Genomic DNA, 12,269 nt, shown 5'->3' on the forward strand with positions numbered 1-12,269 from the left:
CATCTGCGATCACCCGGTGGTAGGGGAGTCCAGTTAATCATGTTTCCTTGGTGGAAACCTGAGAGCTGATCGGGCAAGGTAGGGGAGAGGCCGAGGACACCTGTCCCCAGGCCTTCCTGGGAGTGGATGGCCCCTGGCTTGGGAAGAAGTTTCTGCTGCAGTCTCCCCTCAGACAGCACTCTGAAAAAAAGAAAACACAGGACTAATATAACAGAAATGGTTTTATGGTCTGTTTTATGATCTGCATCAGCCCTAATAATTGTCTCTGGGGAGACTCTTGTTAGTTTTTTAAAACTGGAAGTCACTTTGCAGCATCTGCAGACCAGTGAGTTTTATAAAATCCTCATAAATTTTCTTTTCTGGGAAACCTGCAAGAGAATCTTATAGGCTGCAGCACAGCCTTCTAGGTCTGCAGGAGCTAGACATGGGTTTTCCCAGGGTTTTGTTTTTGTGGCAGATGAAAGAATCCAGCGAAGAGCAAATGCAGTTTAGGCCGACTCTGCCCCGGTGTAAATCCCAGATCCTCAGTTTACTCCATGTGACCTGGGACAGACTGTTTAACCTTGATGAGCAGTCGCTTTTGTGAAATGGAGCTAATGAATCCTTTGGTTAAAGCTTGTATAGATACTAGAGGTTTGTAGAGGCACCTGGCATGTGGACATCCAGTAGGGCTCATTGTTGATCAGTTGTGAAGAATGCTTGGCTAGAAAACCAGGCAAAATGGGTGAACAGACAGGGTAGATTCCTATATTCTTATTTATTTATTTTTTTAAATATTTATTTTTAAGTTACAGGAGGACACAATAATTTTTTTATTTTATGTGGTGCCGAGGCTCGAACCCAGTGCCTCACGCATGCTAGGCAAGCGCTCTACCTCTGAGCCACAACCCCAGCCCAGATGCCTACATTCTTTAGAGAATCCATTTGACTGTGAACCCAGAGACCTGGGAATGCGGATCAGACACAGGTTGGGTTGTCACTTGGAGTGGGGGGTCATGGCCAAAGAAAAACCTCAACCACCCTGACTCCAGGGTTCATGGAACAGGGTGGCTTTCTCCTTTGGCCCTTGGACCATCCTCAAGAGTTGGAAAGTAAAAAAGAATTTAGAATTTGTAGGGGAGAGAGCCTTTCTCCAAGGCATTTGTTGTGGCCAAAGACCATAATTTTAAATGCTGTCACTGCAAGTGTGGGTTTTGAGATTTGGGGACAATGCCATGGGTGTCCCAGACTTGTGGGAGAAAGGATGAATATTTTCTGTGTGTGTGCACGTGCGCGCCTGTGTTTACGCCTGCTGAATATTTATGGGCTGGCAGACAGCAACTGGGAAAGGCCCATGTTTAGCTGGCTAAATATTAATAAGCATATTTAAGAGAATCGAGGCCTTTGTTTTGCCTTTTTAAGAAATGAATCCGTTCTTATTCATGATGTTTCTGCAGGAAACTGTGCTGAGCGAGGAAGAAGCGCTGCCTTGTTTTCCTTGAAGGTTTTCCAGCTTGGACTTGAATTTCCACTGAGACCTTATTTTTTCAAACATGTTTTTACGGCAGTATTACCACTGTGGAGATTAGAGCAGGCTCTTACAACTTCGGTTATGAAAATAACATGTGCTCTGCTCTTATTTCTTTTAATTGACCCTTCTCTTTCCTGCCCTTTCCTCCAGATGGGGACAGTGCCAGATCCTCCCTCCTTTGTGTTTCTCCTGCTTTCTCCACCCCTCTGAGATCAGGGCCCTGGGTCCTGGCTTCTTGGTGCTCACGGATTGGACTGGAGACTGTCCCAATGTCCATCCTTTCCCCAGTTGCTATCTGTGGCTCCTCTACCTTTTTTTTTCTTCCTGGAACTTTCTGGATGAGTTCATTTCCTTATCTTGGCCGTGTTTCCTAGGAAGCCCCTTTTCTGCTGAGACGGGCCCATGTGTTTCGTGCAATCAAATGCCTCCAAACGGGGCGGTGGGTGGGGCGAGGGCCACTGGGCTGGGAGCAGTCATCACAGGCAGGGCCTCGGAGGACCCCCTCTCTGTGGAAGGGCCGTACTGGTTGGCTGCTGTTCACCAGACTGTGAAGAAGGCCAAGGGAAAAACGTACAGGAGAAGAGTCCTTGGGTGACTTATCACTTGCATAACTGACAACTTGGTTTCAGCAGAATGGACAGGGATTCTTCCCTTCCGGAGGTTTATATGGAAAGGTGTCAAGTGGAATCTGGAAGAAGAAATGAATGGGCCTCCCACCTTCAGGGTTATCCCTGGGGTCTCACAGGTGGCTTTGGTGCGCTCTCATGCAAATGCTACTTGCTCAGTTAGTGATTTGCTTACAGAGGGTTACAGATGCCCACTCTGTGCAGAAAAGGCTGTGGTCGCTTCACCTCCTGCAGTTGCTTTATTATTTATTACTATTACTACTACTTTTATTATTCTCCAGAAAGGAGCATATCAGAGAGGTAGGTCAGGTTTTTGAAAAAGCTTGTTTAATTTGTCTTAACCCATTATGTCCCAGCATCCTAAATATAGGACACCTCGAAAAATTTAAACTGGATGACAAAGTTAATTTGTTGCAAAGTTAATTAGTTGCTCAATTTTAGTTTTTTAGAGGTGTCCTATATATAGGAAGCTGAGACATTATAGGTTAAGAATAACTTTTTCCCCAGAAATCTGGAACCACGATCAAGAATTTTCCAGCTTCCCATACATAGTCACATATTACCATCTGATTCCACTCTTTTTTTTTTTCCTCCCCCTCTTGTTTTCTGGTTTTAAAGATTTGAAGGGAACCGGTTGGAATTTTTAATAGAGTGCTCAGACCTCACAGATTGTCCATTTGCACGGGTTTTTAATATTGACATGTCCTAATACAGAGATTAAAAATTTTTTAGAAAATTGTCCACGTAGGAGACTGAAGAATATAATCTCCTCTTTTTGTATTTACATCTGGATTATCTAAATGCTAAAATTTTCGAAGCCCGGAGTAGCAGCTCCCCATATTGCTTGTTATGTTTTGGGATTGCCTGCCCTTTGCTCCGATGGTGCTGAAGAAATGCAAACAAAGTACAGTATTAGTCTGAGCAAAACATATAACTAGGACAGCGGATCTCTTGCCAGAAATACCATCTGCTGTTTTCCAAAGCCAAAGATTGACGACTTGAGTCGTCTCTGCCTTCAGCAAATAGTCAGAGAGACTAAATATATTTGTTTAAGTTCAACCAGGCTTCCATAATATTTCTTGTTAGAGGAGGAATATATGTTGGAATTATTAAAGGAAGGCCTAACTCTTTGATTCCAAAATAGATGCTTAGAAATTTCTAGTAGCTTCAAGTCCTGCTTTCCCCGCGTCTCCCTTTCCGTGTCTCTCTGTGTGCATAGGGCGGCTGGGTTAACCTACCTGAGCTTTCATCTCCCCCTGCTCAGAAACCGATGGTGTTGATTTCTTACTCTGCGAGCTCAGATTCCACAGCCTGACTCTGAGAGCCTTCCCCCAGCCTCTCAGCCCTCTTTACGATCGTTTGCTGTGGTGCTTCCATTTATCTCAATGCTTCGTTTGGAATCTGGGTCTACATTTCACCCAGCCTGCAAAACCGACCTGGTTGACAATCATTCCAGGAAGCACTGAACCATGCTTTTGCCTGCAGTAGGTTCCTTCCTCTTAGCAGCTCCTTATGTCTTACTTCCTAGCCCATTCCCTGGCATTTACACCCTCCAGCTCTTCTGTTACAGTGACTTAGTGCTCATTCCTCTCTGCTGATCACTGTGGCTTTTCCTCGTTCTCCTACCTGCTATTCCCTGTGACCTTGAGTGACGAGGTGTTCTTCCTGTGTGAATGCATGAATCAGCTAGTTGAGTGAGTGCACATGATAGACAGGGGGCACACATTAAATGTAACTCCTTGTTCCACGGACCCAATGTCATTGTCGAGGAGAGGGCCGGCTCAGGCATTTTAGCAGCAAGTGTGGTGGCCAGTGTGGTCCAGCTTTGCATTTGAAAGGTCTCCTCACCCAGCGCTCCAGATGTGTAATTAAGTTAGGATATGTGCATCAGAAGCTGTACTGTCTCCATGACACTGGAATTATGACTCGAGGTGGTGTTGAGAGGACCGTAAGCAACTGTAGCGATGTGCTCTTCCTTGTTTTGAGGTCACAGTGGTGGTCGAGAGAAAAGAGTGCTTTGGGGAGCTAGTTAGATCTTGATTTGCTTTCTAGTTCTCCTTGATTGTTTTGACATCTTGAACTTCACGTCTTCGTCTGTAAATGGGCATGACAGCTACTCAGTAGGGATGCAGCGTGGATTAAATAACACACCCCAAGCATCAGCAGGCCCTGGCACACCGTGGGCCCTCCATAGAAGTAGGCATCACTTTGAGTGCTGGCCTGTCACCGGCATCCTTAGCATTATGATGCCATATTCTGGTTGTGTAGCTGTAGTGTTGCAGGTGGGGCCATAGATGTTTTTAATTTGAAAAGTAATAATGCCCCCCCCCTTTTTTGTCCTTAAATATGTTTCCTCACTATTGATTTTAATTAGTCCACTTAGCTCGTCTTCCTTCTATACTCCAAAGTTGCTAGAGGTTAGGAATTCCAAGTAATTTCTCTCTCTTTCAAGATGGGAACCCCTGGGAATTTTGAAACTTAGAAAACTGGATGAAAATAGTGGAAAGAAAACAAACCCTGGTTCTTGGCGGCCGAGGCTGGAAATTCACTGAGTGTTTCAATGCTAATCTCTCCGTTGCGGTTCTGGAGTTACTAATTAGTTTTGATATCTAAAAATCCTCTTCTGTGTCAGTTGGCTTGCCCAAAGATGAATGCACCTGGTGTGCTTCGCGGGAGCAGTTCTGCTCTCATTTGTTTGTAGGGTCATTCTGGGGAACGTTGTGTCTTCTCCATGTTTCCGTGCTTTCTTACGGTTGTCCCTCAAGCACCCCTGGGGACAGTGCCTGATTCACAGGGGGACTTGGGTAAGGATGCGTTTTTTTCTGGAATCGTGTACTGTTAGCAGGGCCTCCCAGCCTCTCGGAAGTGTGTTTGCAGAGGGGGCTTGGAGGGACTGGGGTCTGTTTCAGGGTGTGATGTTTTACGATATCTTATCCCCTTTTCTCCTTGGACTTGGTAGCCCCCAGGGGAGTCTGTAGCAGGAGTTGGGGTGACTGATTGGCTGTTGCAATGCCTGACATCCTGCCTCCTGTCTCACATCCTCCTGCTATTCTGGTTGCATATGAGGCTGGGAAGTCCTGCAGGAGCGTGGGGCCCAGGCTGGGGGTGCCAGCACCCTCTCCCCCTGAACAAAGATTTCTTTTAAAAAGGCCTTTGGCTGGCTCCTACCCCTTAAGGCTTTCCTCTGTGATTTTTGGATCCCCACTAGCTGCTGAGCTCTGGGTCTGTGGTTCTTGAGCAGGGAGAGCTGTCTGAGGTGCTCCCTCCACACCTCGTCACCAACACCCCCCCCCACTCCCCCGTGAGCTTTGGGCGACCTTTCCGTGGGATTTTTACTGGGGTGGGAGAGGTGTCTGGAGATTGAGTTGCTCTGGGCGGAAGTCTGAACAGAAGCTGTTTGTCTTTTGGGAAAACAGAAGCTGCCCCAAGGAAAGGAGACAGGCAGGTGTTTGACAGGAATGTACCTGTGGGCGGCGCCCCCCCTCCCCCCACCCATCCACAGTTTCACTTTCTGTGGTTTCATTTACCCCACAGTCAACTGAGGTCCTGAAAGTAGCAAATGGAAAATTCCAGAAATGAACAGTTCATGGGTTTTGAATGGTGAGTAGCGTGATGTAATCTCACGCTGTCCTGCTCCATCCTGCCTGGGGGACATGAATCATGCGTTTGTCCAGCGCACTGTAGCAGAGAAAGAACTTTCTCTTCCTTCCTGGAGGTTTGATCACTGAGTTGGCGGGAAGAGCTGGCTGTAGAAGCAGTAGAAGAGGCAGTCGGTTTGTTCTCTGCGTCCTGGGGGCCAGCGCAGGAGGGATAAGTGAGCACCCCGTAGCCAGGGAGATGCAGAAGCTTAGGTACCGACTTCATAGGGGAGACAGAGGGGTGGCCGGAGGGGAGATGAACTGTCCCAAGAAGCAGATGACAGCCTGGGTCAGAGTTCCTCTGGGCTCTGGGTGCGATGTCAGCACTAGTCTCTCTTCTGTGAGGGAGGCGACAGGGGAGGGGCTCACGACAATCAGATCTTCTTGAGACTCTGGCCTTTAAGACAGTTGGGGAACTTCAGAAAAAGCCCCTCTCTGCACTTGCTCTCCCTAGGTGCCCTCAGTTGGGAGTCCAGAGTACTTTTCTTGAGTATCTTCCTCTGAGCGTCAGCATTTGCACTGTGTACATCACTGAGTGGCGGTCAAGGTTGTCAGATCTGCTGTGGTATTGTTTGTGGTGCTTGTGTAGGGGGCTTGGCGCTATCCTTGGTCTCAGGTGTCCATTGGGGGTCTTGTAAAGTGTCCCTTGGGGATGAGGGTGGATTACCATGCTGAATACCAATGGATGTGGTGTTCACCAACCTGGTCTTTCTGGGGAAGTGCTGGCCTCGGTCGTGCTGAGGAGCAGAAGTGGCTGGGAAGGTGAGTGGTGCCCATGGGGATGCCCTTAGGTCACGTGCTCTTAGGTCATGGGCTCCCCTTGGTTGGGTAGCCCTTGTGCCTGTCCCCTCCTTTCCCATGTGCTATCTCATCTGGAGGTGGTGGAAACCACGCTGGGGAACTGAAGATCAGCCTTCCTGTCCTGGAGTTGAGCCTTTTCGCCATCAACATCTGGGCAGTGGGAACTTTAAGGCAGGGGGGAGAGGGAGAGCCAGAATCTGACATTTCACTGGGCTTCAGACAGAAGTCAGAGCTGAATTGCCCAATCTGTGGGTTCCCCGGGTATAATACGGATCGCTTTGCTCTCTCCAGTTCGCTGTGAACTTGACATTTTCTTTTTGCCTAACAACAACAACCCCCCCCAAAAAAACAACAAAACCCAAAAAACGTTTTATTGAACAAAAGAAGAGGGAACCTCCAAACTAGCCCCATGGAAAAGTTCAGTGAAGACCTCCCCCCAAGATCCCTGGTAGCCCAGAATAACCCCGGGAGATTCTGGGAGCCAGCTCCATGGTAACCCGAGATGCAGCTGGCTTCTAGAAGGGAATCCCCACCTGTGGCTCAGACCCAGAAACAGAGTAGCCACACCGACCCTTCCAAAAGCAGCCCCGGGTCTGATTCTTCAGCCAGCTTCAGGAGCTGTGACCACAGAGCCCCGCGCCAGGGTGGAGCAGTCTGCGTGCTTGGGGTTTATCAGGGCGTGGCTGGTGCCATTTGGGGCATTCGAGAAAAGGGGTAGGGCTGTTTTGAGTCTTAGGAGAAGATGAGCCAACCAATTAAAAATAAACCCTGAACATGCCATTCTCACCTCCTCACACTGCCTGTCCCCCGCCAGACTGTTGCACCGTGAGCTACTGGACATATGTGACGCTGACCAGGGGGTTTGCTCGTGGCTCAGGCTGTGGATGGAAGGACGAGGGAGTCAGTGCTTGTAAGCCAGCAGTGTCCCTGGGACATGTGTTCTTTGATTATTTCATTAAGTAAACTTTGTATAGGAACCTAACACATGTACTGAAAGTGCACAGATGTTAAGTGGGGCGCTCTGTGCGCTTCACGAAGTAAACACACCTGGGGACCCCTGCTCAGATCCACAAGTAGCTCATCTCCCCCCCCCCCAGAGAGCCCCGGGGAGCCCTGCCCCCATTCCCAGCATCACTGATTCCTTTGTCCTCTTGTCGAACTGGAGAGAGTGTCTGACTCCCTTTCTCAATATTAAAAACATCTTGTTTCCAATCCCTCTTCCAGGATGACCTTCCACGCACTTGGGTTTCGAGGACAACCCTCAAACCTTGGCGACCAGACGCCGCCCCATCAGCCCCGGGCTCCAGGCTGGCGTTCCTGCTCCAGGCGCCCTTGAATGAGCTCTTGTGTCTTCCAGCAGGAATCGTGGCCTGGTGCCACCTGGAAGACCCGGTAGCATGGAAACAGGAGTCCAGAGCAGGCTATGATTTCAGGCTCACAGACTTGGAGAGACGTGCTGCGTTTCCCACAGGGGACGAATCACATGTGTATCCCTTCATTAGGGTCCTTGGCACTCCCACCCCACTGCAGCCACCAAGGTGCTGTGGGCCTCTTTTGGGAGTGGGGCTGGGCGGGAGGGAGGGGAGCCCTTTGTGGCCAGGGCGGTTCACAAGTGCCCTTGTAGACTGTGCTGTGTTCTGAAAGGGGACATAGTGCCTGGGTCATTGCCCACAATAACCCATTAAGAGGCAGCCATCCTGGGGTTCCTGCAGTCTCACTTCCCCCTTTTTAGTCTGAGCCAGTACTGGGGACTGTTGGTTCCATTACCATGTCAAATACTCTTCTCCCAAACGGCTTCCATTTACCAAGTTTTAAGGAATGTTCATCTCTCTCTCTCTCTCTCTCTTTGTGATTTGATGAATAGGGTGACCTTTTCCATTTGGCTTGGTTTCTTAAGGTTAAAGGAGCTCTGTGTGTGTGTGTGTGTGTGTGTGTGTGTGTGTTGATTTATGAGCAGCGCTGTTTAGTTCCTCCCCCCAGTCATCTTGGATGCGCTCATACACGCCCCAAGTACGTTTCCTGTAGTGACATTTTAAGGAATTTGTATTGAAGAAAAGATACCAGTAGAAAATACATGCACATCTTAAAAGGACCTCTCTTGATTCTTTCTTCTCCGAGTATAGGCTCTAAGATACAAATGTTAATACAGGTACATATCCATTAAAAGGCACATCTATGGAGATAAACAGCCTGGGCTTATGCTCCACATACTGTTCTGCAACGTCCTTTCTCCTCTCTGTCTGTATTGTCGATGTTTTCCCATGTCAGGACCTCCTGGCATCTGGGTTCTTTTTAAAGGCTTCTTTCTTGGTGCTTATATAGATATGCTGTGCACATCATCTTCCCATCTCCCTTGTGGGAGATGTTTAAGTTCTTTTTAAGTTTTGAGCTTTTACAAAAATAATGCTATAAACAAAACAAAACAACACGACCTTTTGCGTGCCTCTGTCTAGGTTCCTAAGGAGAGATTCCTGGGGATGAAGCTACTGGGTCCAGAGGTGAACTCATAATAGATGGTACTGGGTATGTGTTCATTGCCAGATGGCCCCAGGGAGGTTGTACCAATTTATACCCCCACTAGGAGGGGAGGAGGGCCCAGTTTCCTCACACCCATGCCAACTTCTGGATTACCCACCTTCTTAACTTTTGCCGATCATATTGTTTTAAAAAAATGGTATTTTCATTTGCCTCTGTTTAAGGACAAGTGAGGTTTTTCAATCTCTTTGTTTATTAGCATCTTATTTTTTGTGCAATGATTGTTCATTTCCTTTATCCATTTTTCTCTTGGTTTGTGTATAGTTTTCTTATTGATTTTTAAAGAGTTCTAATTAGGGACTCAGAAGATTGTTTTAAAAGATGCATTAAGGAAAAAAAAATCGTTGGCATTCCTGTCTCTAAAGTTCCATAAAAGATCAAGTTGCTCTTCTTCTTTTTGGCACTAGTTGAAGGCTTTGGTTTTCTGCTTTGTTTTTATTTAATTAGGTGAAATTTTCCTTCTGGCTGGAGAGTCCCGGCTGTCTGTAAATGCGTTATCGCTTGTACAGCACGGGGTGGATCTTGACGGGAGGTGGCAAGTGAGCCATGCCAGGCGGGGGCGGGAGCCTGTTGGAGCTGATTATCGCAGGCATGCAGCTAGGAGCTGGATCCCTTGCCCGGTGTCCCTTACAAACCGTACTCTGTCATACGGTTAGTGTAAAAGCACATGATCCACCCAGGCAGAGGCTGGGAGAGGCTCTGGGCTGTGCTGGCGGTGCGGTGTCTCTTTATCCTGCTGGCATTGCCCGCCTGGGTCCTGCTCTCCACATTCTCCTGCCAGACTCCCAGGGAGCCAGGATTCTTCCCTCACATCCAGAGCCTGTGGAGTGCTGCCTCCTTCCATATTGGTAAACAACCTGGCTGAGGGTTCAGAGGACACCAGGGCTGCCAGGGATGGGGATAGCTGGGGGCCCCGTCCCTGCACTCCCGTGACCAAGCTCTTGACCGAGTCGCTTGAGGTCCCTTTGTTCCTGGCAGGCCACCCTCATCACTTCAAGGGCTTGCTTCTTTGCTTGCTCTGGATAAGAGTCCCAGCCCCAACTGGGCTGCAGCTGTCACTATCCCTGGATACAGAAAGAAACAAATAAAAGCCAAGGGAAGGGTGCTGGTGACTTGGGTTTACCGTGGGGAGAAGGGAAACAACTCCTCTGGGGGTGGAGGACTGAAGGCTTCCTCAGCCCACCCCGGCAGAGTGGGAACCCGCAGCCCGCCTCCGAGGGGCGTTGTCAGCCACAGGAGCACCTGGGCCTGGCTCTCCTTCCCCATCCTGTGTGTCCAACCTTGACATCTTGTGAACTGTGAGAATGGGTCAGCCCAGAGGGCTGCACTTGTCTCCTGGGTGGCTGTGTCAACCGTGCTGACAGTGCATGTCATCACATCCAAAGACACAAGTTATGCCCCAGAGTTCCGGAGCCCGCTGAGGTTGCTGTGTGAAATGGGGTCACATGTGAATTGTTACTTTGACCCAGGAAGAATTGTTGGTTTGCACTCAAGCTAATCCAGAAGTGAAGGTCGCTTTGTAGAAACCCCCAGTGTCTGTGGACTTCTTAAGAAAGAGAATAATAATATGCATTACAGATTGATTTGGTTCCTGCCCCCCCCCGCCACTTTTCTTATTGAGCAAGTTTGGATGAGTCGTCATCTCAACATGAAGAAACATGTTTTAGTTCTGCTAATCTCAAACGATGCACAAATGTGGACTCTCCATAGGATGGAGGAAGGATCCCAACTTGTAGGCTTTTCATAATATCAGCACGAGGAAGCAGCCGCCCGTCCGTATCTATCCTCCCTCCCCCACACAGTCACTGTCCCTCCCTTCCTCTCTCCTTCCTTTCAGCACATGTTTTGTCTGGGCCCTGGGCTGCGTTTCAGTACCTTCCCTCCTTTGGTGTAAAAACTGATTTGGGGGTTGTGGGGAGACAGGCACACCAGCAGAAGTTTATAGAGCATTAGGGTAAGTGGGGAGACGGGGGTTTGCATAAGTTATGTTGAAAAGTCTAGGGGAACATGTAAACTGTCCTGTGGGGAGGAAACCCCTGGGATCTGGGATTGCTTGTCCACACAGACCCTCCAGCATGGATCCAAGGACCTCAGTCCTTATCTTTCATGGGGTGGGAAGCCACAGGAAGATTTGAAACAGTGTGTGCCTTGGACAGATCCGCTCTACAGCTGTGTGAAGGATACCTTTTATGGGCCAGAGTTAGTGCCAGGAAGGCCAGTGAGTTTGCTGTTTGTGCAAAACGGGTAAGAGAGAAGGATCTGCACCAGGGGCGTGAGTGGCAGCCTGGAGAGGCAGGGTGGATGTGGGAAGTAGTTACCACCTGTTGCCCAATGTGGAAGGGGTGGTGGTTGGCAGTTCTGCCAGTGGAAATACCCTGTGACGCAGGAGGAGCAGGTGTCGAACCAGAGAGTTCTGTTTCAGATGCGCTGAGTTTGTGCTGGGGAGAGAAGCATCTTGGATGGCGGGAGAGGGAAGCCGTGGGTGGAGGATGCAGTTGACAGGAAGAGAGCTTGGTTGGAGGTGTCCATTTGGGGGTTATGGCTGTGAGGGTTGAACCTAATAGTGGATGAAAGGATGTGTCCAAGGTGGATGTATCGTGTTCATGCAGACGGGAGCAGAACTCGGAGACCATTGAGGGGTGGGTGGAGGAAGGGGCCTCCAAGGTGATCAAGCAGGAAGGTGCAGAGAGCTAGGTGTGTCGGGGAGGCAGGGGCGCAGAGGGGTATTGTCAGGGAGACCCAGGGGGTGGCATTTCAAGAGGGAGTCATGCAGTTGGCCCAATGTAGCAGAATTGTACATAAGGTAAAGGTAAAAAAGGTAAGCTTTGGCTTCAGCAACTGGGAGGCCTGCGAGACCACTGGTGATCTGGCAAGGATAGATTCAGGAAAGTGATGGGTGGGAGACCCAGATGGACACCTCAGCCTTCACCAAGCCTTTGACTTCCTGCCAGTGTGGTCATATTGAGTGCTCCCGCTCAGCCAAGAGCAATGTAGCAACAGGAAGATCTGGAGCCACACCGTAGGGCACGTTATTTAATTTATTGAAAAATCATTTCTTAATGAACAGCCCCCGTCTGCTCTCTAGTCTCACCTGGTGTGATTCTATTGTATTCAGTTCGGGGTGGATCCTTTTACATTCCAGATCACCGTTCCTCTAAT

General features: G+C 49.0%; 1 protein-coding gene across 7 annotated transcripts in view; it reads left to right on the forward strand.

Annotated features, from left to right (window-relative positions):
- Ldlrad3 (low density lipoprotein receptor class A domain containing 3) overlaps positions 1-12,269 on the forward strand; it is a 228,508-nt gene that overhangs the window by 44,685 nt on the left and 171,554 nt on the right. The window contains exon 1 of one of the 7 annotated variants that reach the window (XM_048788601.1): positions 5,664-5,987. The exons of 3 other annotated variants lie outside the window; for them this stretch is intronic. Coding sequence is in view for 2 of the 4 variants with exons in the window: in XM_048788597.1 (XP_048644554.1) it covers positions 9,778-9,958 (181 nt within the window). In the remaining 2 variants the exon portion in view is untranslated. Of the gene's footprint in view, positions 1-5,663; positions 5,988-9,435; positions 9,959-10,923; positions 11,065-12,269 lie in introns of those variants that run through there. 3 more of the 7 variants (XM_048788597.1, XM_048788598.1, XM_048788600.1) reach the window with 3 other exon arrangements.

This window comes from Marmota marmota, unplaced genomic scaffold (assembly GCF_001458135.2).
Source record: "Marmota marmota marmota unplaced genomic scaffold, marMar, whole genome shotgun sequence".
NCBI classification, from domain to species: Eukaryota; Metazoa; Chordata; class Mammalia; order Rodentia; family Sciuridae; genus Marmota; species Marmota marmota.